The 26,447-nt window shown below is 39.1% G+C and overlaps 1 protein-coding gene across 1 annotated transcript in view; it reads right to left on the reverse strand.

Moving 5' to 3' along the window:
• Window positions 1–25,810, reverse strand: part of FBXO15 (F-box protein 15) — a 69,320-nt gene extending 43,510 nt beyond the window's left edge. Inside the window, exons 1-7 of the mRNA XM_018566754.1 lie at window positions 25,806–25,810; window positions 21,752–21,865; window positions 18,198–18,302; window positions 15,609–15,854; window positions 7,566–7,772; window positions 4,581–4,710; window positions 2,661–2,743 (exon numbers count right to left, since the gene is read on the reverse strand). Of these exons, the coding sequence (XP_018422256.1) occupies window positions 2,661–2,743; window positions 4,581–4,710; window positions 7,566–7,772; window positions 15,609–15,854; window positions 18,198–18,302; window positions 21,752–21,865; window positions 25,806–25,810 (890 nt within the window). The remainder of the gene's footprint in view (window positions 1–2,660; window positions 2,744–4,580; window positions 4,711–7,565; window positions 7,773–15,608; window positions 15,855–18,197; window positions 18,303–21,751; window positions 21,866–25,805) is intronic.
• Window positions 25,811–26,447: the final 637 nt, after the last annotated feature.

The raw sequence follows: 26,447 nt of genomic DNA on the forward strand, positions 1-26,447 counted from the left end.
GCATTTTGACAAGTACAAGTACTTGTCAAAATGCCCTGTATCGGGCCCGATTCCGATGCTAGCATCTGTATCGGGACATCCCTAATTACAATACACTAAAACCCCATCCTAATAAAATTTCCACAACAGTGGCGAGTCTTTACACGCCGCCTGGCATCCTGAATGGGACTTCCGGTACTCGGTATCGCCGAGTAGGGAAAAGAAACTCATAGTACTCATAGTCAGTATTGAAATACCGGTAGCTGTGCATCCCTAGTCCCTAACCCTGTTTAGTACGAAGGACGCAGCTCCCATGGTTGCCAAAAAGAATGTCAAATTTTGATTCATCTGACCACAGAACAGTTTTCCACTTTACAACAGACCATTTTAAATGAGATTTGGCCCAGAGAAGATGGTGGTGTTTCCGGATCATGTTCAGAAATGGCTTCTTCTTTGCATAATAGAGCTTTAGCTTGCATTTTTGGATGATATGGCGAACTGTGTTCAAAGACAGTGATTTTTGGAAGTATTCCTGAGCCCATGCAGTGATGTCCATCACAGAATCATGCCTGTTTTTAATGCAGCGCTGTCTGAGGTGTGCTCAATCACAGGCATCAAATATTGTGTTTCGGCCTGGTCCCTCGTGCATAGAGATTTCTCCAGATTCTCTGAATCTTTTGATATTATGTATGGTAGATAATAATATATTTAAAGTCTTTGCATATTTACGTTGCAGAACATTATTCTGAAATTGTTTGACAATTGGTAGACGCAGCTTTTCACAGATTGGTGTACCTCTGCCCATCTTTATTTCTGAGACACACTGACTCTCTAAAAGGAGCCCATACACCTTACAATTATCTGCAGATTTTCTGTAGTCAGATGGAAAAAGCTTGGGCCAGGTGGAGATTACTCCATCCACACAGTTAAGTGTAGATGGAGGAATCTGTTGCACCTTTTCCATCTGACCACAGAAAATCTGCAGATAAATTGTAAGGTGTATGGCCAGCTTAAGATGCTCTTTTTATACCCAATCATGTTACAAATCTGCTGTCAATTAACCTAATTAGACAAGCTTTTGCTTGTTAGTACCACTTATATTGCGGGCTTTTTTTTTTCCCTCGTCCCAACTTTTTGGAGACGTGTTGCTGCCATCAATTTCAAAATCATCTTATTTTTGTCTTAAAATTGGACATTTTCTCAGTTTAAACATTTGATATGTTTTCTGTTTTCTATTGTGAATAAAATATGGGTTACTGAGATTTGCAAATCATTGCATTCTGATTTTATGTAGATTTTACACAGCGTCCCAACTTTTTGGGAATTGGGGTTGTATTTCATAAACAATTATTCTATTACCTGAATTTGCTTGATTTTCTGCTTTTCCCAATAAACACTGCATAGAACCTCACAGTAAACACCACGCAGACTGTAGCAGTAGTTTTTAATGAGAAAACAGGTGTCTCAATGTCAATTGAGTTTTACATAGCAAATACTATAAAAATTGATAACATAATGGGTGTGGTAATTTAAAGTGGACCTGAGCTAAAAATTGGAAGGTTTGCTATGTTATATGGAACATTTAGGGATCTACCTTTTGTAATATATTGCTTTTGAAAAATAGCAGTGCACTTCCTGTGTCTAGGCACTCCTGGACTCCAGCTTATATACAGGTGAAACTCGAATAATTAGAATATCGTGCAAAGTTCATTTATTTCACTAATGCAACTTAAAAGGTGAAACTAATATATGAGAGAGACTCATTACATGCAAAGCAAGATAGTTCAAACCGTGATTTGTCATAATTGTGATGATTATGGCTTACAGCTCATGAAAACCCCAAGAACCCCAAATCCACAATCTCAAAAAAGTAGATTATTACATGCAATCAATAAAACAAGGATTGTACATAGAACAATATCGGACCTCTGAAAAGTACAAGCATGCATATGTACTCAGTACTTGGTTTGGGCCCCTTTTGCAGCACTTACTGCAATTACTTTTGCACGATATTCTAATTATTCGAGTTTCACCTGTATATGTAGTTTGAGATCTAAGTAAGTGTTGCTTCTGACTGCTAGTCTCAGGAGATATGGAGTAAGATTTTATTAAGCCACTAATGAGATGCTCACCTTGCTGGAGGCTATGACATGAGGTAATAAAACCCTGCCTCCACCAAGATGGTTGCCTCCACACAGAGACACAGTGTAGAACAAGGCAAGGTAACCTCAGCCTGCCTTTTTTGGGTACAGGTTCCATAGACGAGTTCCTCTTTTAGCTGATCATGTACTAAATCCTTTAGCAGATTTAAAATCTCTTGATAAATCAAGAAAAATAATGCATGGTAAAGAAAATATTACATGCGTTATGTTTTTGCAAATTGATGTTATTAGTGTCTAATTCTGCAGTTAAACAATGACAGGAAAACTCTAAAATCAGCAACTTAAAATGGTATATATTTTGTATTTTTTACAAAGAGAACTAAAACAAATGGATTTTAACTGTGCTGTCAGGAAAGCCTAATGGAATTACGCTCCCCCATATTCCCATAAACATCTATTGTTTTTAATCTGAATAAACCTGTCTGCACTAGGAAAGGCGCCCCCTGTTTGTGTTTTTTCCCCATACATTATAACCCAACCTGCCCGCGGCACCTCAAAAAAAGAATTCCAAAATGTTACCTTTCCGTTGTGCCCCAAAAACTCTTCTCAAGCAGCTGGTGATAATGTAGCGTCGCCATCACAAAGGCTATGTCAGCAGTCTTCTAAAATTAACAAAAAGGTTCTTATTTCAGAGCAAATAGCATCATTATTTCTAAACCCACACAGGCTGCTGCTAATTAGGAAAGCAAGTTGTTCTATAAGGAGATTGCATCATCAGGATGTTGTCTGCTAATGACAACATGAAACACAATCACATCTAGAGCAAACTACATCCCCCCCCCCCCAACTTACCTGAATCTTCTCCAAGCAGGCCCATCACATATTGCCCATATAGTCGCCTCATCCATTTACAGATTTTTTGACAGGATTTTTGAATGGACAGACTACAAGTCCCATCTACCATTACACCATAGAATAGCTCACAACGAAGTACAAGTGTGGTGACATCAACACACTTGTAGCCCATTCATACTTCCTCCCTTCAGTCCTTGTAATTGAAAGTCTGTACTCGGTACGGACAGGGACTGGAGAAAGTACATTGCACACCCGATCCATTTTGAATTTATAAATGTGCGTGCATTTGTTTGTTTTTTAAGGATGAACACTGCCTTTAAGTGTATTTCCACTTTTGCAGCCAAATTGGGATAATAACGAATTTATATTTGTCATATGTTTGCATCCACATAGCATAACTTAAAAATAAAAATTAAATTGCAGCTTACATTTTTAAGTGATTTTAACTTGCTTAAAATTGTTACCTAGCCTCCCCCCTAGGTGATGTTAAGGAGAGGTTATAGGAAGTTATGTTTATTCTAATTATCCATGTCTGTACTGTGCCAGTGAATCTCATTATCAGTTGTAAACTAGATTTCAACACTGGCCAAACAATGGTTTAAAGACTTAGAAGCATTGTACGGTAATAACAAGAAGCTCAGTCTGTCAATCTACTTTCACTTTCAAACTGCTCACAGCAGCCTCAAATCTGCACAAAGGCCTCCACCAAGAAAACATCTGAAAGATAAGAAATAACTTTAAAAAAATATTTTCAGATATGCTGTGTGAATGGACACACACACACACACACACACACACACACACACACACACACAGTGTTTCCTTTTACAAATTTGACTGCAAAAGTGGAAATATATTTTAAAGCAATCTTTTTTTTTTTGTTTATTATGTACCAATAATCCGTTTTACAAACATTTTATACATTATACTCTCATTGCACAGAGTGCAAAGCTGAAGCGGATTCATTTCAGATACTTAATGTGATTGCAGTATGGTAGGGAGCCATATAGAAGGAGGGGGATAAAGGGGGATGCAACACTGCCTGACTCATTCACTTTCGCACTTGTGTGTGTAAATTATACCTCCAGCCATTGAGTACTGTAAACAATAGGCCTTTTTAATTTATTTTATTAGCAAAGCTGATAAGGACAGCCCACAAAGAAATAGGAAACTGCCAAGACCTCCATTAGCTGGCTGGATGTAAAAATACAAAATATATACACATTATTTTTATAGGGCTACATAAATTTATTGGACTTAAGGAGTGTGCCAATCGAGGAATCCCACTGTTTGCATTGTAATTTGACAGCGGCCACCAGCTGCAGTTAAAATACCCGACAAGAGTGGGTAGCTCATTGGCTGCCGACTCCTATAGTATGAAAATATTCTGGCCAGCGCCTTCGATTAACTGATCAAGGGATGCCAACCGAAAGGGTGTCGACTGTGGCACCCACTGTGCGAATTTGGCTGGTTCCTCAAAAACCGTGTATGAGCAACCTTTAGGCAAGACTTCTGCTATCTTTTCTAAAACCAAAGAAATTTTGTTGTGGTTGACCTCCACAGTCTAATACAATTGATTCTATTAACATAAAGAGAAACATAGCAGACAAACAATCAATGTGAATATACAGTATGTAATATTACCTTCCATAAGCCAATCATTAAGCCAGGATCAAGATAATAGAGTTTTATAAGTGAGTCTTGCCCAACGAATCTGCTGGATATTTTGAAGTCCTTCAGGTTGTACTCTGCAATGAGTGAAAGCTTTCGAGGCCTTGTTGGTATTATGATAAAAAATAAAAAAAGTCTGTTATTTTCATTGACATAAGATGCAACCATTCACCATATAGTTACATAGTTGTTAAGGTTGAATAAAGAGTCAAGTCCATCCAGTTAAACGTACGTGCGGTGTAGGAGTCACTAAGAATTCCCATTCCCCTGCATACTGTATTACAAGGAGGAAGGCATCTAGATGTTTTCTGAATGTGTCTATACTCTCAGTTGATACCACCAACTTTCCTTTTACTAAGTCAAGCTAGACCCGATTACTGTGAAGCCCTATAGTTGAAAACAGGACTTCCCCAAAGATGTCAGAAATCAGCCAACCTTGGTGCATAAATATACCTATGTTATAGAGTGGAAGAGTGGTGCTTCAATTCATATACAAGATTGGGTAAAAATTTGGACCTAAGAGAGCTCTGCCAATTTATCTTTTTATTCTTTATAAAGAACATGAAGGCACTTTTTACCAGTATGTACAGAGCTCTGGATGCCTCTCCCTTGTTCATAAACATATCAATCCTGCAGCATGGTCCCTTCACCCAGAGGTGTTTCAGGACCCATGTCCCTTGTTGCAGGTTTTAACAAAGGGCTGGACAAGTTTGTTGCCAGGACCAAAGATCTCCGGGCCTTTGCAGCATATGCTTACTGTGGGACTAAATCAGCCTGATCTATGCCTTCCGTCTTCAAACTCTTGTCTCGGATCCATTGCAGCTATGAGATGGAGGGCACCACACATATTAGGTATCACTGCGAATGCCAGATTAAGAACAAAGATCAATTGTTAGCTTTACATTTAGGTGCTCTAAAGATTGAGAGGTGTTGCCTACGGACAATTTTGAGTGCTTGACGGGCAAGAACAGTTTTGAGGCTCAACATATTTGGTATCTATTTTCTCCTACAACCTCATAATTTTACCCCCAAAATTCGGGTATTATTGTATCACTTACCCCTTAGGAGCTGCTGAATTTATGGCCTTACTAGCCTTTCTACTGGTGATTTACCATTTCACTGGCCCTAAACACTCACTGAGCCAACAACTGCAATCAACAGACTTCCACTCCGTCAATCTTCTTTTTGCATATTTTATAGGCCCAAAACAGCAGAAAAATATTTCCTCCATTTATTAGATTTGTGTAATGTCTTTAACCACTACCCCAGGCTAAACGTACAATAGGTAAGCCAGAAGGACCGCTACCTTTAAGTGCCTTCAGCCTCTACCACAGGTTGTAATAATTGTGGACCTATAACCCAAGACTAGCAATTTTTCAGTGGGGACCCTTAAAGTCGGCACTGGCAATTGACTAAGCCACACTCTTCTTAAGCTCCCTTTATCAGCCGGAATTGGACCATGGTACAGCTTTATCCTCCCCCAGCAGCAGGACTGGGAGGCATGGGCATCTGGACTCACACCCTCCACTGTGTCCTCTCCTGTCAAAGCCTGGGAGGGAAAGACAAGGATCCCTCACCGTGACATCCTCTCCAGTCAATGCTTGGGCGGAAAGGACCTTTCTGGAAGGTCCCTCCAAATATTTATTCCCTTTCCCAGCCTACATCAGTGGAAAAAAAACCCTCAGCAATTGGCAAGGGTGAAATATATATTCATAACCTAAAACTTTGCATTTTCTCACTCTATCTGCGGAAGAACACACCCCAGAGGTACGCAGAAGCAAACTATGACCCTTGGGCTTAAGAAAAACCTAACAAACCCAGGTAACAAACAAAAGCTCAGACTATCTACCACCTAGCTGACAACACTAAATTTAATCTAAAGACACACCAGCTTATAGCAGGGTCCCTACATTATATTGTGTTTCTGTAAACTAAAATTAATTTAAGTGCACTTTTTTACTGAAAATATATAGATTTGATAAGAAGTAGTGTAATCATTGTGCGACATAAAAAATGGCAACAGCCAACATTTAATTCTAAAGGTTCTCTGATTTCAGAAATGATATAATGTTTTGGGGGTATAAGGCCTAAAATAGGCATTGATGGCTCCAGGAACAAAATGTTTAAACGTTTTTATATATATATGGCTCTCCTTTAAATGAGCAGCTGTTGTTAGTGTTTAAAGACCGGACTGTCAGCCGAAAATCTGGGTGTGAACTAGTCAATGTTAGGGCAGAATGGAGAGTGGCAAGACTGGTACAAGACAACAAAAGCTGCGGCGTCTCAGTATACCGCGAGCTGCTGCTCGCGGTGTACTGAGCCTAGGGTCACGGGAGGATGCTAGTTTGTGTCCTCCCGTTACCCTGAGAACTATGGGGAAAAGCCTTAAAAAAGCCTTAACCCATAGTTCTCCTTTAACGAATTCTGCTGTTTTGCTGATACTCGCTCCATGGCTCAGAGCGCCAACAATCATCCCACGTTCAAAGGCTGTTAAATCGCATTGGTTTACCAATACCTTCAGAAAAAAAATCACTTCCACTGTCGTGGTAAACAACCTGCTTCCTTATTTATAATGGTCTGGCCCTCTAGCAACTTCAGCGTGAAATTATAGCTAATTTGCGTACAAACATCAGGTGGTCATAATAATCTGGCCACTCAGTGTATATATACATACATATATACACACACACACAGTATATAAAAAGTGTTGGCTTTATTTTAACGTTAAATACAACAAATAAGAAAATCGAACAAAAGAATGAAGAAAAAGAAAACATTCCAATTTTTTTGTGTTACGAAAAGTGCTGAAACTCTGGTGTAATCTTATTTTCCTTATCTTGTTACCATAGATTAAATGAATGTGCTCAAAAAACACATATCAATGACACCTGAATTTTTAAGTGTGAACATCCCCTTATACCTAACAAAGTTACAAAACAAACTGAAAGGAATACATACCCATTTTTACGAGGATTCAAACAATCATTCTGAACCCGTGTAATTCCATGGAGCTGAAGTGTGATCAGGGTTTGTAAGGCAGGCCAAGTATAACTATTCCAACACAGTGTAAGGGATGTATCTCTGAAAGTAATACCAGACTGCTCAATTACAGTTTTTTTCCCATTAATATCTTTGAAAGTAAGGGCCCACGTCAATGCAGACATTCTGCCAACAGATGACAAATGAGAACTTAATGTTAAAAAGCAGTCACTAAAAGGAAAAATACACTTGTGTTTAAAAACTGATACAACATATTTAATTGCCACACAAGATAAGTCATTAAAAATTAAATTTCTATTTTAATTTACAGCTGATCTAATTTTACAAGAATTGTGAAAAAAAATTTGCTTCCTTGCAGTATGTCAACATGGAAGTTTACTGCACACCACTGTTGTACAGAATGACCCAAGAACTACACAGATTTTAATAAACTTTTCTTTAGATGTACAGCCTTCTCTAGTCCAAAAACAAAATGTGTTAGTTTCACCTGATGCTTTCTGAAACTGACTTCTAAATAAGATGGTCAGCCTTCATTATAACAATGTGGTGCAACCTCAGGGTTGTAATGTGTCTGTGCCCCTTTAGAATGGACAAGCATTGGCATATATTACATAGTTATATCTTACAAAGGAAGGTTAAAAAAAACAAGTCCATCCTGTTCAACCAATAGAGAAAAGAAAAAAGGAAAAAAAAAGCAATAAATAAATAGAAAACCTTTATAAACAGAGCACTATACCCAAAGCTCATACAGAGGAAGGCACAAAACTCTAAAAGCATGGTCCAATTTGCCTCAGAGCCTCAGAGTCAAGAAACTATCCTTCTTGATCCCCCTAAGGTAATCAGATATTCCCTGGATCAACAATCTCTGATGTTATTACTTATAAGTGTTAATATCTAGTCTTATTCTATGCATGTGCAGAAATGCTTCCATTTTTTTCAACTGATCTGGCCAAAACTAGTTCCTGAGGTAGCCTATTCCATATTTTTATAGCTTTTACAAACTAACATTGGAATTAAAAGTACAATTTCTAACTATGTATCATTTATAAATAGGATAAAGGAGAATAATTGGGAAAGTAAAATATACTCTTCCCCACAATAAGAGCAAGCATTGGACACTGAAGCTATCATACAACAGCTCTAGAACGAGAGATAAGCAATCATGTTACTGTTGATTGCTCAGTTCACGGTCTTCTCCCTTCAGAGAGTTACCACTTCACACAGGGATTTTCCTGTTCCCTCTATGTTTCCCCAGTGCTCTTGGTAGGGAGTGGGCATAGCTGGATCTGGCTCTAGAGAGGCAGCTGTCAATAAGGCAGCTGGGTGGATCCCGGCAAGATTGTTGGGGTCCTTCCCAGCTGCAGCACGACTCTGCGCTGTCGGCAGATAGCAGGCAGTAGCACATTTACAAATGTACTCCAGTGACCCAAAATTAAAAGGCAGAAAAAAAGGATTTGATTTACTTCTTTTTTACACCACTAAAAACTTTAGACCATTCAGACAAGGAATCATCAATCATTAATCTCCAAATACAGTTTTTAAGCCAGTATTCTATCCATTTACAGACTGCATTTTCTAAGCTTACAGACCTTAAAGTGACACTACACTCAGGAGTTAAATCTTAAAAATACATTCAAGTACTTTAACTATAAAGAAAAATGTATCATACTTGTGTATCATTCGGCTGTAGATCCTTAAATAAAAATACTTAAGATTCAAATATGAATTGGCTTCAGAGGAATAAAAGAATGGGCCCATGGTAAAATATATATGATCTCTGCCTGGATGAATGGGACTTTGAAATAGATAAACTTCCATACTGTCCTTGTCGATCTGAGAGCAATGTCAGAACACTAGTTTAAATTAGATTGAAGTATGGCAAGTAGGAATGTACGAGTCTGGACTATTGTAAAACCCATATTGAGAGTATAGAACCTCATTACGTCAATGTGTAGTGAGAATAGAACTTCCTTGTATATGACTGCATAAAGTTAGCTTATAGTTATTTTAGTTAGAATATGGATATAAGGACAGGGGACCTTTAACCACTTGCTGACTGGGGTGTTAAACCCCCTTCCTGCCCAGGCCATTTTTCAGTATTCAGCGCTGCGGTACTTTGACTGACATATATTCCGTCATGCAACGCTGTACTGAAATGAATTTTATACCATTTTTTAGGAACAGATAGAGCTTTCTTTTGATGGTATTTAATCACCACTGGGGGTTTTATTCTGTACTATATAAAAAAAGGACCGAATATTTTTTTTAAACTATTTTCCCTACGTTATGTTATAAAACATTTATTATTACCAAATTTTTTGGTAAAATATAAAAGATGGGGTCATGTCGGGTAAATAGACACCAAACATGTCAAGCCTTAAAATTGCGTGCGCCCGCAAAAAAATACCATACCCAAAATTGGCCGTAGGCGATACTTTTATCGCTCATCATTTTATTTTTATCAGTGATTGATGGGCCTAGAATTATTGCTCTCACTGCCACGTTTGCGGCGATGTGTAACATGTGTGGCTATGTGCGGCACGTCAGCGGATGTGCGGCTGAGAATTTTGGCAGTGGATCCTGAGACAAACCAGGGCATCCAGGCTGCCCTTCGTCGGTAGTTTGTCCCACGCAGCTGTACAAAGCTTTCCTGGTGCTGTTTGATACATTGATGGCATGACGAGAAAAAAGGAAGCAGGGGGTCTGTGAGTCATGCAATTCAGCACGGCGGGGGGTAGCTGCTCTGTGAAGAAGATCCTGCCTAAACAATCAAAGATCAAATGAAAGAGGTGGCAACTCACTTAGAAAAGTTTGCGAGAATTTCGTTATCAGCAACGCTAGATGAAAGTATCATTAGCTTGGCAACAGGAGAGAGTAAGGAGAAGTCAGGCTGCTATCCTGGAGGTACAGCTGAATTGGAGACAGAGGGGGGAACTGTGGGTAATACACTTAACCCCTTCGTGACGGGAGACGTACACTGTACGTCCAGCCACAAAGGGACCAAATGACTTGTCACGTACACTGTACGTGACGAGTTATTTGCTGCTTTAGAGGGCTGTTAATCGCTGAGAATCAGCTTTTAACATTCATTAATGGATGCCCTTACTACAGAGGCATTCATTAATGAAAGGGTTAACCTTTTTCAGACACCCGATACCTTAATATCGGGTGTCTGAGAGTCAAAGCAAAGCGGACACAGATGCCGGCTTTTGCCGGCATTCTGACAGCTCGTATAGATCGAGAGATATCTCTCTCAAGCTATACTGGCTTTTTTTTTTTCTTTCATGAATAGATACAAAATGTGTCTATTCCTACAATGTATCTATTCCTGGAAGAAGAATGTTTGTTTGCTGATCGTTGTTGCAACAATCAGAAAACCTTTAGTAACAGCTGAATCCTGAACTGCTGCAGGATCAGTGTCACTAACTTATTATCGGCTGTTCTGAAGTTTGAAGCAGCCTGATAATAACCAAAAATGTATTAATTCACAATATCTGCTTGATATAATTAAATAAATAAAATAACATTTTTAAGTTAAAAAAAGTGAAAAATGTAAAAAAAATTGTGAAAAGTGTAAAAAAAATAAAAAAATGTGTAAAAAATAAAATAAAATAAGGGACAAATAAATGAATGTATTTATTGCATTTTTTTAGCTGTGCTGGTTTTGTAAAAAAAATACTACAAATCAAAACTGGGAAAAAAATGTTTTTTTTTAACGTTTTTTTCCTCTTTTTTTATATTTTATTTGTCCTAAGTGAGGCGTTAGACACACATATGTGATATAAATATGTAGCCCTATCTGTCCTCTAAAAAACAATATATAATATGTGTGGGTGCACTTTGTAAGAAAGTATATTACTGACGTGGAAGAATCACACAGCAAAAATGTCAAAAGTGTGTCAGTCATTTACGAACAGAAACTAAAAACAAGCTCAGTCATGAAGGGGTTAATGTTACTATGCCTTTACTCATCGCCTTACACACTCCTGGAATGGAGCCTACAGTGACTGATATATACTCTGCTGTACAATTGTCTAACTCCTCCTTAGCATCCCTAACTACTCAATTTCAAGATATGCGGGCAGATTATAATGATGCTTCGTCAGGACTTGCAGAAAGTGCGAGATCGGACTTCTGCCTTAGAGAATAGGCTGAGGAATGGGGAAGATATGGTGGCCCCAGTAAAGGCTGACCTTATGTCGGTGACGCAGCGATCAATCACCAACTCCTCGCATTTGGTAGATTTGGAGAACCGGTTGCGCCGAAACAATATTAGAGTGGTTGGTCTGCCTGGGAGATCTAAAGGGTTTAACCCGTTGGAATTTGCTGAACATTGGCTGTCGGGTCTGATGGGTAGAGTGTTTCTCTCATCTATGTTTGTGGTAGAAAGAGCCTGTCCACCCCCATCTGGGGGTTTCCTAGACTGGGGCAAGATCCCCCTAATGCAAGGATCTGTTGATACTGTGCCTCTGGTTTATATATAGTCAAATGTTAGCATGTTGATTATGGAGATAATTTTTTTATTGTAAATTTCTGCTAGGAGTACTCTCTATATTATCATGGAATGTAAGAGGCCTGGGGCATCGAGTTAAGAGACAAGGGGGTCTTTAACTCAGTTTTATCTCTCAAGCCCTCTAAAATCGGTCTTCAGGAAACCCATTCCACTGCAGGGGCGACTCGCTCTCTTGAAAGAAAGTCGTTTCAAGCAACCTTTCATTCTTATTATTCAAGCTATGCACGTGGTACCTCCATTTTTGTAACCAAGTCAGTGGCCCTTTCCTGTAGACAGGTTAAATGTGACCCTACTGGTCACTATGTATTTTTACACTGCAGTTTGCTAATTTGGAATGTGTTCTGGCTAGTATATATATCCCCCCGCTGTACACTAGTGATGTGTTTAAGCAATTAACAGTGTTTCTTAGAGATAAAATACCTATACCAGTGTTGCTTGTGGGGTGATTTCAATAATTAACTATATCCTCAGCCTCTCCTTTGTCTAAGTTGTTGCTTACTTCCTCATAAAAAGAAAGATGTGTTTGCTTTTGTGAATACATGCTGACTATCACCTATAATATTGTTCTCTAGCAAAAACCCATCTATGTGGTCCTTTATCAAACTCAAGCATCTTCCGGACTATTGAAATTAAAGTATTAAACGCTCAAACTTTTTTTCAGTTAACCCAGATCAAATAAACATACATTGCCCAGCAAAGCATTGCTTTACATTTTTGCCCAAACAGTTACAGTCATCATGTTTCTGAACAGCTGCTTCCAAGTCTCTCAGCTCAGTTTCCCTGAACTTCCTGTCTAGTACAAGATCACAAAGTGCAGACTCTAGCAACTGTTCATCTACTAGCTTGGAGAATGGAGGGGGCAAGAGAGGGGGCCAGGGGGGAGGGAAGATGCTTGATTTGTTGTGCCTGTGTGTTTGTGAAGACACACAGTTTACTAGTACACGCAAAGGTGAACGCATAGCACTCTGCTTGAGAAAGGAGGCACTCTAAAAAAGGAAGTCAGGACCAGTACTTAGGGGAGCAGCTGATTCTGCAGGAAATCAAAACGTTCAAACATCAAAAAAGCATCACCCATTGTAAGCGATTTCATCAGCATTTGAAATAGCTTAAAATCCTTTTGACTTTAATATCACTTTAAGCTTCCAGGTCTGGGACTACTGTGCTTGGTAAAAGCTTTGACCCTTTTCTAAACAGAAGCACCACGTTGTAGACTTCTGGGTAAAGCAGTAAGCCAATCACACAAGTAGGATTTTACTTAGACAAAATTGGGCTTACATATATAGTACTTTAAAGTGACATTAAACCCTCAGATGTTTTAACATAAACCAATACTGTAATGTGTGCCTTACTGTAATCCATGGTTGTTTCCCTTCTCTTTGCTGCTCTTCCTTTTAAATCCTCATGTCTTCTCATGTTGGGCAGAACTTCCCTTTGCAGCTGAGTGCCTCTTCCTGTAGTGCTGGCTCAGGTTGCAAGCCTACACACAGACACCATGTATACAATCCAGAGACAAGGCAGTCTGCTGCAAAACAGAAGTTCTGTCCAGCATACAGATACAGAGATACAGATTTAAAAGGAAGAGCAGCAAAGAGAAGGGAAACAACCATGGATTACAGTAAGGCACACATTACAGTATTGTTTTATGTTAAAAAATCTGAGGTTTTAATGTCACTTTAACCAGTTGACATCCGCGGTGTTAAACCCCCTTCCCATCCAGGCCATTTTTCAGTATTCAGCGCTGCGGTACTTTGACTGACATTTATTCCGTCATGCAGCGCTGTACTGAAATGAATTTTATACCCTTTTTTGAGGACAGATAGAGCTAGGACGGGTCTTTTCTGCCCGTGCGTGCCCGCTAGGGGGCGCGCGCGAGCAGAAAAAAAATGCCGTCTGGCGACGGCAACCCGCGGATGCGACAGTGCCGTCCGTCCGTTTTTCTACTACGGGCGGACGGCAACTGGTTAAAGTATTAAGTATTTGCTTTATATAGGTTTAAGCATGTATATGTAACTTTAAAAAAATATATATTTTTTTTTATTCTCTAGATTTTTATTGTTATAACAATCTGAAAATGACATGCACAAAAACAAACCATAACAAAGGATACAGAAAGCACACAGTATATGACAAAATCTTTAGCTATGAGCATGAATTCACAAATACATTACATTATTTTCATGAATAAAAAAAGTTCAGGAAAGTTTATGTAGTATAATGTAGAGATTATGTAGGTGTGTCATAGGCCCTCAATACATTAAGGCTCAATTTCCCCATCTGTGCCATTTAGCGGAATCTTCCTTGCCAGGCTATTGTATTCTGACAGCTGGTGCCCACCTCTAGAAATATGATATGGTTATCACTATTGGGGGATGGGGGTGGGGGCTGTGACAGCAAAAGGAAATTAACTTGGATGCAGAGGTTGAGAAGGTGTATGTTGAAAACTGCTCCCATGTAGCACCAGAATTGAGTTCCCCACAGGGCCCAAGTGGGGGGATGTCCTCAAGGACAGTTCATGAATTGTCAAGCAGTCTATGTTTAAGATAGGTAGGACTTGAGCCCCAGGCGCCATGTCTTTTTAAATTTCCACATAGTAGAAATTACTATTTTTAGATACTTTGCATTCATAACCCTTTTGTGACTAGAGGTCGCTGATGCCTAGATGCCCAGGCCAAATGTATTGGTGTCAGTAACATATAAATAAAATATGTCTAATTGCATATGTACTTAAGAACATTGGCTTTATTCGATTGATTAATTTTTAATAATGCAATTGTATCTAACGGGTACACTATTAAAATGATGGCACTACAGGTGGCAGTGTTTATATGCAGACTGAAGGCTTGTTTTTGTCAGTGAAGCCCCCAGGTTGTATGTAATCACTATGTCATAGCTGACACAAAGATCACATGACCAGGAGCCACTCTTATTAGTTTCAAATGGTCAACGAGGAGTGTAGTTTTCAGTGACAGTCATAACTGAGAACCACCAGCGCAGCAAAGTGTCGGTTAGTGGCTCTCAAGGGGAGGATGTTTATTAATATAGCACAGGACATTGTGTTGGGGAATTGTTGTCATACAGATTCTACGCATAAGGCCTGTATGTAAAGCCAGAACTGCAGGTTTGACAAAAGCTGTTCGACCTAAAATGTTCTGTCCCCAGTGTCATGGGGTACTTTAGGAAATTAGGAACATTTCTCGAGAGTCCTCTTTTTTGTGTGGGACATTAGCTCCAAATTGAAGAATAGTATTATCATGTTCATCTGAGGCCTTCTTTTTATAGGATACACACATACTGTACATACATACATACAGTGCACACATAGAAAGCTGGAAAAGTATTGGAGATTGAAGTGACTAGTGCAGTACATTTATTTTGAGGTTTTGAAAAAACAGGGGCTCAAAGTTAACATATTACCTACTTGCCAAATGTAATTTAATCGCCATATAAAAGCTGTCACAGAAGTTTTCTTTTAAATTTATTACACTTACTTTACTGGCTTTTCTATGTTAGCTGGCACACCAAATGTATTGTGTTTTTTGGCAGCTTTCAAAATCTGATTAATTCTTTTCTCTGTTGCAGTTATTAATTCACTGATATAGTTCTTCTTCCAATAGCCAGGTTCTCTGTCTGTAATTGTTGTGTCATTTAAACCTTTCCCAACCGAATACATAGAATCATATTTCCAACACAGAGTTTTCTTCTTATGCAGAATGTAAATTTTATACCACAAAACACTGAAAAGAAAACTAAATTAGTTATTTCATGTAACTAAACAAGGCAGTATGTAGTAATATATGTTAACCAATTTTTACTGACCCATAAAACCACAGCAGAATACACCAATGAAATCATTTTCTAACCAATTCAGCACATTTATTAAAATACCTTGTACAAGCACTTCTATACTCACTATTAATACTAATGTGAGTAGAAGGGTCATTTAGGTATATATTTTTTTTGGTTTTATTTTGCCCGCGATTAGTGGGGGTGGGTGTAGACACAGAAAGAAGCTTTAATCTTATTAAATAACAGACTGCAAAGATAAAATGATATAATGATGTATAAAATATACAATAACCTAGAATAACCAATCAGATTTAGTCTATGATTGATTCAGTTAGTCAGATTATAGAAAAAGGATTGTTGGTTACTATAGGTCATTGAATCTTCCACACCATTCTCTGTCTCTTGTGTTTCCAGGTAAACATGGAAAACTAAAAAAAGAACAGTTTTTTTTTATAGACTTTAAAGTGACACTAAACTCAGGAGTTCAATCTTAAAAATGCATTCAAGTTCCCTAAGCTATTAATAAAAATGTAATTTATTGTGAGTACTCGGCTGTAAATCATCTCTGAATAGGTGCGGACACTGTCCTTCCTTCTGGAGGGTGGCTACTTTTGTTTCCCATGGCCCCTGTGTATGTTGTAAAGTAGCCACCGCTCCAAGCTCACTTCTGTGATGAACTACAATATTACAATTAGTTTACTAAATTGTATTGAGATGGTAGTCCATCACAGGAGTGAGCTTGGAGCGGTGGCTACTTTACAACACACACAGGGACTATGAGGAACAAAAGTAGCCACCCTCCAGAAGGAATGACAGTGTCAGCACCAATTCAGAGATGATTTGAGGACCTACAGCTGAGTAATACACAAATCAGACACATTTTTGTTAATAGTTAAAGTACTTGAATGTATTTTTAAGATTTAACTGCTGAGTTTAATGTCACTTTAAGACCCACATGACTATTGTTACTCCAGTTGTTCCATAATAAAAATACAGATGTTACATAGATGTTACATAGCAAGGTTCACACAGATAACTATACATTTTTCCAACCTACAAGCACAAAAAAACATTTGTTTAGGTTCTTTCATTATTCCGCCAATAATTATTTTTATTGCGTCCTTGAAAATTATTGTAATAACCATCAGAAATACACTACATACTGCTAAAAACCAAACCTCTGCTTGAAAAAAAAAAAAATTGAACAATAGTTAAAAAAAAACAGCTCTAAATAGTATACTGAGCCAATCTCTCTGGGCACACAAGAGAATGCTGCAGAGAGCAGTGCCAGGTCAATTTGTGACACCACTCTTTGCAGAATTTAGTATCCACCCACTGCCAAATCAAGAGGAGGGTAAAGAGGACCCATGATGTAAACAGACAGACCAAAGCCAGCTGGAGGTCTTTAACCTGATGCCAGAATGTCTGTCTGCCCAATGTAAACACTTGAAGTCCATTAGAAGGTGTTTTATTTAGATCCTTAAAGTTCTGGTAGCCTGTCTGTTTCCTCCAGGAAATCTTCCATTAGCCTTACTAAGGCATAACTATTCAAAAGATTTAAAGGCTTATCACAGCTTATTGACCATGTTTCAACTTACACCGATATTTGTGGTGTAAAATGAAACCTGGTGACTGTCTGCAACCCCAACCTGCCCTGCCCCTGAAGCAGCCACCCCTCCCCATACCCAAATAGCAGGGTAATTCTCCCTATAGAATTTTGTATTGCACAACAGCATCATCCATTCACAAGGATCTGTGAATGGAGGAGTACAAGTACCATCTGTCACCGCAGCAGAGGGAGTTGTAGACATCAGTTGAGCAGAAGGGCGGTGGTGCACTCGTTCATTGGATTACTTCCTCCTGCCTCTTAACCAAAGTTTTGCACCTCCATACTGACATGGGACTGCAATAATCTGTAGGGGGTCTGTGCATTTCCTCCGTGATACACTAATCGTGATTGCAAAGCTTTGAATGTGCCAATGCACATTTTTTATTTTTTTAATGTGGGTGAATTTACACATTTTTTTTATCAAAAAGGTAAAATATACCTCTAAAGAATAAAATAAGCAAATGTTCCCAAATTTGAGTCATTTAGGTTCAGAATTCTACTATATTTTATCTACGGCTTATAATATTTTCTGTAAGGCAAGATGAAAATGGCTGGTCAATATACTTCTTACTTTTCACAATGTGTAATAAACATTTACAATATATAAGCCATAAGAAAGGTAACATTATAAAAATATATTTGAATTCACACAAAGTACAAAATGTCCATAAATTGTCCTTACTTGTCATTGGAAAGATCGTAGAATTGCTTGCTGACACAGCCAGCAGACATCAGGGATACTGGGTCTAAATATGATAAGATTTTAAGGAGAATTTCAAAAGGAATGCTGCAGGACACAGAAAAGAAAACACAAAGCATTAGTTTTAGGAGATTACTGAATGCACAGGTTTGTTTACGCCTGAACAAATTGTGCTTTATTGCTACAAGCCCTTGGGATACGTTGCTAAAACTTTAACTGTAGAACAGATTCTAGATCGTTGATCATTGTGATCCTTCTCTACTCTTCATTATAAACAGTTTTTATGTACTATTGTGTTGCCTAGAATATTTAGTCAGCGTTTATTCAGAAAAAGATTTTTGTACTTACCGTAAAATCTTTTTTGTGAATTCCATTGAGGAACAGGACACTGGCAAACTAAAAAAAAAACTAAGCCAGGCCCTCTATAACCCTTTCTCCAACCTTTGTGGCTCTGTTTGTGAGCAAGCAATACATAAGTCCAACAACATAGAGGGGCAGGAACCTGTGTCCCTTGATGGACTTGAAGAAAAAGATTTTACAGAAAGTACAAAAATCTTATTTTCTTTATACATCCATCGAGGGACATTCAAATGAAATCCAAATAAGGGGTGGGAAACATTTCCTGGGAGATCCAACAGGTGTGAAATCTATCTAAATGAGCATCCATAATAAACAATGCCAGAGCAAAGGTTAGATGAAAAATAGAAAAGTCAATGTAGAATTGCTATGATCAAGGAAAGGCACTGAGAACCAACCTGATGTTCCAGAGTAGAACAAGTAGCACCACAATGGGAAAAGTCCTATCTGAAAGAATGATAAGACCTCAACAATAATGTGGAGGGCAACCAATCATCCAGAATACAGAAAACTAGTGGAACAACTACCTAAACAGGAGAAGAAAGTTGGGCCAACAGCCACGCCCCTAGGAACACCCATATAAGAGGGAAGGCTGGGTGAGGATATATTGTAACAAAGGAGGAAGATGATCTTTATTCCTGAAAAAAATATTTCTAGGATACAGGAAAGGGAAAACGAATAATCCCCATGCTAGAAAACACTAGGGTGGATGTACAATTCACAAAATTTCAGTTTCCTAATCTCCAGGAACTAATGTTTGTGAACCAATAGTTTGAAAAGTCCTTAGTGAGAAAGACAGGTCTGAGGAGAGTTAAATACCTCAAGGACCGCAACTATACTAATTGTTCATAGACTCCATTGAAGAAAAAAAAAAAAAGGAATGGGAGAAGTAAAAGGGGTGGTATAACCAAAAATAATCTGGATCTGGGATTATTATGTATGCAAAGGTACCGAAAACCCAGAAGAGTAAGAAACAGCAACTTAAGCAAATACCTGGTTGTAGCCTGAGCATCCAAACTGAGAGGGAGAAATGCCCAAAAGCTTAGGGATGCACAATACCGGTTTTTCGTTATTGAGTACGAGGGCCGATATTTTTTTTTCGGGACGAATACCAATATTGAAAGTCCCATTAAGTAAGCCGGGTGGCATGTAATCACTTGCTGCCCAGCTTCCTGATGAGCCGGGAAGCCGTCTCCATGCTCCCTCATCACCAGGTGACGAGGAAGCATTAAGCTGGCTTTCTGGCCAATCAGGAAGCCGGGAAGCGAGTAATGACTTAGTGCCCGGATTCCTGATTGACCAGCTTCCCGACAAATCAGGAAGACTGGCAGCGATTGGCCGGGAAGCCAGGTCCATGCTCCCTCGTCACCGTGGCTTCCTGATACCAGAAGTTCCGGGATATATCGGGAAGTATCGGGATAAGTATCGAGAGCATTTCAGTGAGTTTGAGTACTCGCCCAAATACTCGGTATCGGCACCTTTCTAGTATCGGTACACTGAGTGCGAAAAGCATATCGCTGCAGATAGTAAAAAGAACCCCAAAAAATTTTACCAATATATTAACAGTAAAAAGGTGAGAAAGGAGCAGATAGGCCCAATAAAAGGATGAAAGCGGGAAGCTAGTCACAAACGACAAGGAGAGGGCCGAGGCGCTGAACGCTTTTTTCTCCTCAGTATACACTCAGGAGGGAAACGGGTTTGACACACATGATAAAACTCCCAGTTTAACTCAAAATATACCCCAGTGGTTGACGGAAACCAGAATACAACAAAGACTTAAAATGCTCAACGCCAACAAAGCAGTGGGTCCGGATAACCTGCACCCCAGAGTTGGAAAAAGTCCAGCGGAGGGCAACCAAACTAATTAGGGGTATGGAGGACCAGAGCTACGAGACAAGGCTACTAAATTTAAACATGTTCACATTGGAGGTGAGGAGATTAAGGGGGGATATGATCTCCATGTACAAAATGTTCAATGGTGGCAGCAACATTAGCGATAAACTGTTTAAAATTAACTCCATTACAAAAACTAGAGGCCACCACCTAAAATTGGTGGAAAAAAAATTCCAGCACAAGGGGCGAAGGGGGTTCTTCACAGTAAGATCAGTTAGGGTCTGGAACTCACTGCCACAGACAGTGATTTCAGCAAAGAATGTGGAATTGTTCAAGAAACTTTTGGACGATTTCTTAAGGGACCGTAATATACAGGGGTACAGGTACTCCTAGAATGAGATCCTAATATGTTGGACTTGATGGACTAATGTCTTTATTCAACCTCAAATACTATGTAACTATGTACTGGTGCATCCCTACAAAATAATCAAACAGGAAAAGCAAGAATTAACCCACTGGTAAAAGTAGCTGTGTATACACAGAAGTCATTCATAAGTGGTGAATTCATATGTGAACCACATAAAACCATTTGTAAAATGTATCTGAAATACGACATCCAATTCACTCCTGGTTTCTCGTGCACAAAAAAGTTATTATGACACATCTGATGTTTATAGAACCAACCATGTCAGACACTGAAAACCTACAATGCCTGGGGCAAATACACAAAAGACTTGCCGTATCAAAATTGAGGGAAGGAAAACAAAGTATTTCTTATGCAAACCAGATTATAACTTTATTTTTCTATCCTTTACCATATAATTCTGCTTAGGATAACCTTCCAACTCTTCCTTTCTTCCCATTTTACATGGAAAGCATAATACCTCTGGAGGGTTAAGATCAAGGGTTCAGCTCCCACCTGGGACTCTATCGGCATGTTCTCTTAAACCAAAATAGCCTGTTTTTTTAATGGGCATCACAAATCATCATAGAACAAGGGCGAGCAAAAATATGTAAAACTCATAAGTTAATCACAACAATGTAGAGAGCCAATAAGCAATTTTAGGAAGCAAAGTAAACTTGTGGAAACATTTACTACTCTAGCAAAGTAGAAAAAAACTATTAGGCACCAGCTGTAAATTATAAAGCAAACTGGCTCCCCGGTAACTAGGATTTCTCCAGCCCTGACCTAGTATATCTCTATATTTTGGCAGGGACATAAGACTATATGCTCTTTTGGAGCAGGGACTGCTGTTCAATAATTAAATACATCAACTGCAATATTATTTTATAATGACATAACACAAGGGTCATTTCTTTCTTTACCCCCCTCTAATGCTACTTACCGCTCTATGTATGAAGCATGTCTGCTGCATGATTTTGTGGAGATTTTTAAATTCTTCTTATATCTGTTCCTAAGAGAATATAGATTTCTTGATCCTTCTTTTAAAGTGCTGTTGCTGCAAATTAAAAATGTATTATTAAATTTGTAGATTGGTTGTATAAAACAACTGCATTTTCAAGCTAAAAGTAGAGGAGACCACAACTTGTAGATAGTAATTACTGTGTATGGTGAAATAATAGAGCAAAACAGCATTATATGGCAAACTGTATACCTGCAATATATTATCTTACAGAGGACCTAAACTGTGGAAGCAAAGGACTAGTCATCAGTATCGTCTGTTGTTTCCCTGGTTGACCTTTTTGCCATTACAGACCCACCATGCCTTGTTCCTCACTGTGTGGAGGCACCCATCATGGTGCTAGAACAAGGCTTTGCTTTCTCATGTTCAGTGGTGCCCTCTGTTTACTGGCTATCTTACAACTATTCAAGCAGCAACATGAGAGGAGCAGAAAACAGATTCACAGAACGAATGAAGCAGAAGCAAGGGGATCCTTGTACTGCAGGCACAGGGTTGTTTCGCTGTCTGAGCAGTAAGAGAAAATATTTTGCTGGAGACAACTATCTAGCACAGGAACTGATGAAAAATATCCTTGATGGGTGGAAAAAAACAAAAATTGGATTTTTGACAGTAAAATCCTTTTCTTAGAGCACTGTACAGGTGATGTTTTTTTCTGTGTGTGCTCACCATATGAATGTTGATGTTGCATGATTGTGGTTGTCACTATGTCGCCCTGAAGAAGGAACCCTGCGGTGCCCCAAAACGTTGGCTTAATGACAAATGTGACAGTTCAATAAAAAGTGCTTATACTACTTGTACAAAATATTGAGTGCTGGTGACTTCTATTACGGACTGTATCTTACACGGCACCCTCCATGTCGTCACTTCGAGCACCAAACTTCTGTATCTGAAGGTCTACATGCTGTATGGAGTGCAGGTGATTCCTTAATACTTATCTACTGTATATAGTTACTTTTCATATTCCCAGATCACTGATGCAAATCCCCTTAGGCACATTAACAAAACAGATAGACTTGCTTCAGGTCTGTCTGGGTCACCCCCACCAGTTTCTATTTCAGAGTGAAATGGAAACTGGTGCAGATTTCCTGCCTAATTATCAAAAAATGTTGGTAGTTTTCAACATGGAAACGTGCTATAGATCTCTGCAGATTGGTCCTAGCGTACGGGATGTGAACTGTGGTTGGTAAACTGGCAGACATCTCACATGCCTCTTTCTGCCCGTGTCGTGAAACACACTATACAGACAGACCTTGCATACAGATAGTAGGTTAAGCTCCTTTCCCAGCCTATATGCCCAGGCAAACGCAGCCTTCCTCCTGCCTCTCGCTCTGAGTAGGGGGGATGGGCGCAGGCAGAAGGAGCCAGAGCAAGCACCTCCAACTCTTCATTGATAATCATGTCACAACTTAGTAACAGGTCACATTTTCCTAACTGTATTTGCAGTATGTCAAATCAAATAAAATATATGCAAAGTAATAATCACATTAATAAAATCCATTAATGTAACCGCCTGAGTCAATTAATGAAGACTAAATCTTGGATTTTCCAAATATGAAATCTCATTAACTAAGCAGCCTTGAAAAGCAACTCTAACACAAAAAGCTTATTTTTTTTTAAATTAATGATTTTAGCTATTTTCCTAATAAGAAGGTAGCTGGTAAGCAAATCCAGTACCCAACATATAGTTTGTATCTGTGCCCAGCCTTTTCACTACATCAGGTTGACTGACTGCACAGCACCTGCAGGAGAAGAGAAAGGAAATCACAGAATCATCGGAGCTAAATGGTCACACACAGGAAAAAAAATTGTAAATATGCCTAGCAGCTAGAGGAATGAGGACACATATTTTTTCACAGTCAGGGTCATAGTCTTACTGTAACTTTATAACTTTACTTTTTTTACTTAAGACACAATTGTGTTGTCTTTTTAACATTGAGTGCGATTTAAAGGGTTATTTAACCCTCAGCGGTTTTTGCATATATCTACTGCTTGCAAGCAGTAGATATAGGCTACGATTAAATAAACGATTAAATTTAATAAACGATTAAAAGAAAAAACTTTTTCAAAGGGTTAAAACTTACCTGTGTCTTTGCCGCACGCTCCCGTCTGAACATCTGAAAATTCTCGGGCGGCCGCAAAGGATCTTGGGGCGGGCGCATGCGCAGTTCAGATCTTCAGCCGGGAGACGAGGAGAGGCACAAGGTAAGTCTAGCATGACAGCCAGCACAGAGTCAGCGCTGGAACAGAGACCCGCACCAGCGCTGAAAGGACTGCTAAAAACTACAGGAAAGAAGATGATGATCGGATCAAGAAGCATCATTTAAGGTAAGTCCTTACATTAGATTTGTGCGTGTGTGTGTGCGTGAGCTTTAGCCTTTAAGGTCACTTTAAGCAAAGTTATATATTTTGGTGTATCCAAGGGGTTGCTGGTTGCTGGTTAAATTGGCCCTAGCATGTGTGTATGCATGTGAGCCACAGACCCTAGACTGTAAGCTCCTTGAGGGCAGGGACTGATGTAAATGAACAGTATGGAAAAAATGATACGTAAACTGGCAGCTCTATATAAATGCCTGCAGTTAATAAATAAATACAGACTTCAAGAACGTGAAGAAAAACAAAGAGCTCATACAACAAATAATATACAAACTGCTTTCAATATTTTTAGCTCGTAAATCTGTAGTCAAAGATACAGCAATCTGTGTACACCCCACTGCCTACACCAGGACATGAGCCATAAGGCATTAAGGGTTATTCAGATGATCAAAATGTTATTTTGATTGATGGTCACTGCTGGAAGACAGACACATGGTAAGTAACCTGTCCTGAAAGAAGTAAAACGGGATATAGGAGGGATTGTCTTCTCTGCGGTGGCATCAAATTACAGACACAAGAAGTGTTTTAAATGTCGATCAATACAAAGAGACAAAACACTTGGCAGAACTGATCTGAAATAAACACAGCATCCAATTGTATTTTTAAAGAGAAACAGTCACAAAATGAGCTTATCAAAAATGAGTAGAACTATGCAGCATTAAAGATTTGTATTTGTGCCCTCTTTAGATGTAATCACTCCACCCGATACTTCATCCTGAGGGCTAGAGTTACAAGTTTGCTGAAGTCTGCCAGGCACTGCCCAACAACTACCTGACCCCACACACTGCACACTTACAGTGTACTTCGACTTTTGCAGCAAAACCCTGAGATAACACCTACTTTATATTTGTTACCTGTCCTCATTCACATTGCATAACTTAGAGTAATTCCACTTTTGTTGGGGGGGAAAAAAAAAAACAATTCCCTCTGGGTAATCTGTGTGCATTGCAAGAATGTTAACCCCTTAAGGACCAAGGCCTTTTTTTCATTTTTTGCACACGTTATAATCCACATTTTAGGACTGAAAATTACTTCAAACCCAAACAAATATATATTTTCTGAAAGCCAAGATCCTATAGAATAAAATGGTGGCAGTAGCATTTTTATGCTGTACGACATTAGCGCAACTTATTATCAAATCCAAAAATGTAGTAAAAAATGCATTTAAAAGAGAACTACGGGGTAAGTGTTTTTCCCCATAGTTCTCTTAAGGGTCAGAGGAGGACATATACTAACCTCCTCCTGTGACCCAAAGCTCAGTATATCACGGTATACCGAGACCGCCGCAGCCAGGACGGATCCTGACAATGCTGTGGAGATCCACCCAGCTACGTAAGTGACAGCTGGCTCTGCCTACCTAGAGGCAGAGCCAGCTGTGCCCGCCCCCTCCATTCCTCCACTCAGCACTGGAGGATCAGAGAGGGGAGGGGGGAATCCCTGCACGGAGCCATGACTGACAGTCATCGCTCTCTGCAGGGTGATGATCAAGAAGTGAGCGAGCCACCGTATGCGTTCGCTCACTTCCCAATCTATTGAGCCGACGTGCGACAGTTTCATTGTCACACGTCGGCTCGAACTATGAGGATGAGTGATTTTCACTCACCTCATAGTTCTCCTTTAGGTTAAATTTAGTGACCCAAAACACAATATAAAACTTTTTTTTTTGGTAAAGCATACAAAATGAGGTTACAACGAATAAATAGATACCCAACATGCCCAGGTTAAAAAGTGTGTGCATCCGTAAACTGCATAAAAATTCAGCACCCCAAAAAGGCCATAGACGACACTTTAAAAGCCCCTACAGGTCATCAGTTGAAGAAAACGCGTAAATATTGGCCCTGAGATTATTGCTATCACTCTGGTGTGCGCAGCGACTGGCATATGTTTGACGTGTTCCTATTCACACAGCATAGCTACAAATATAAAAAAATTAAAATCTTAACTTTTAGATGTCTCTGTGTACCAGGCCTCTGTGCAAGACTGCCAGCTATTCTGAACAGTATGAAAGGTAGTCTGTCCCCATAGAAAGACTATTAACTTTAACCCTGTGTTAGGGCAGTGTTGTAATCTCATTATTTACAACTAATAATGAGATCTGCCAGCACAACACAGACAGGGTAAATTATGGTAACCTACCCAATCCCCTGGCATACCAGAGGAATATTCAGTTCAGAGAAAACTAGCAATAGGAAAGAAAAGTGAATGTTATTTATTTTTTAAATGTAAAGTCCACCTTTTAAAAAAA

Source organism: Nanorana parkeri, unplaced genomic scaffold, assembly GCF_000935625.1.
Source record: "Nanorana parkeri isolate BGI_ZX_2015 unplaced genomic scaffold, ASM93562v1 scaffold972, whole genome shotgun sequence".
NCBI classification, from domain to species: Eukaryota; Metazoa; Chordata; class Amphibia; order Anura; family Dicroglossidae; genus Nanorana; species Nanorana parkeri.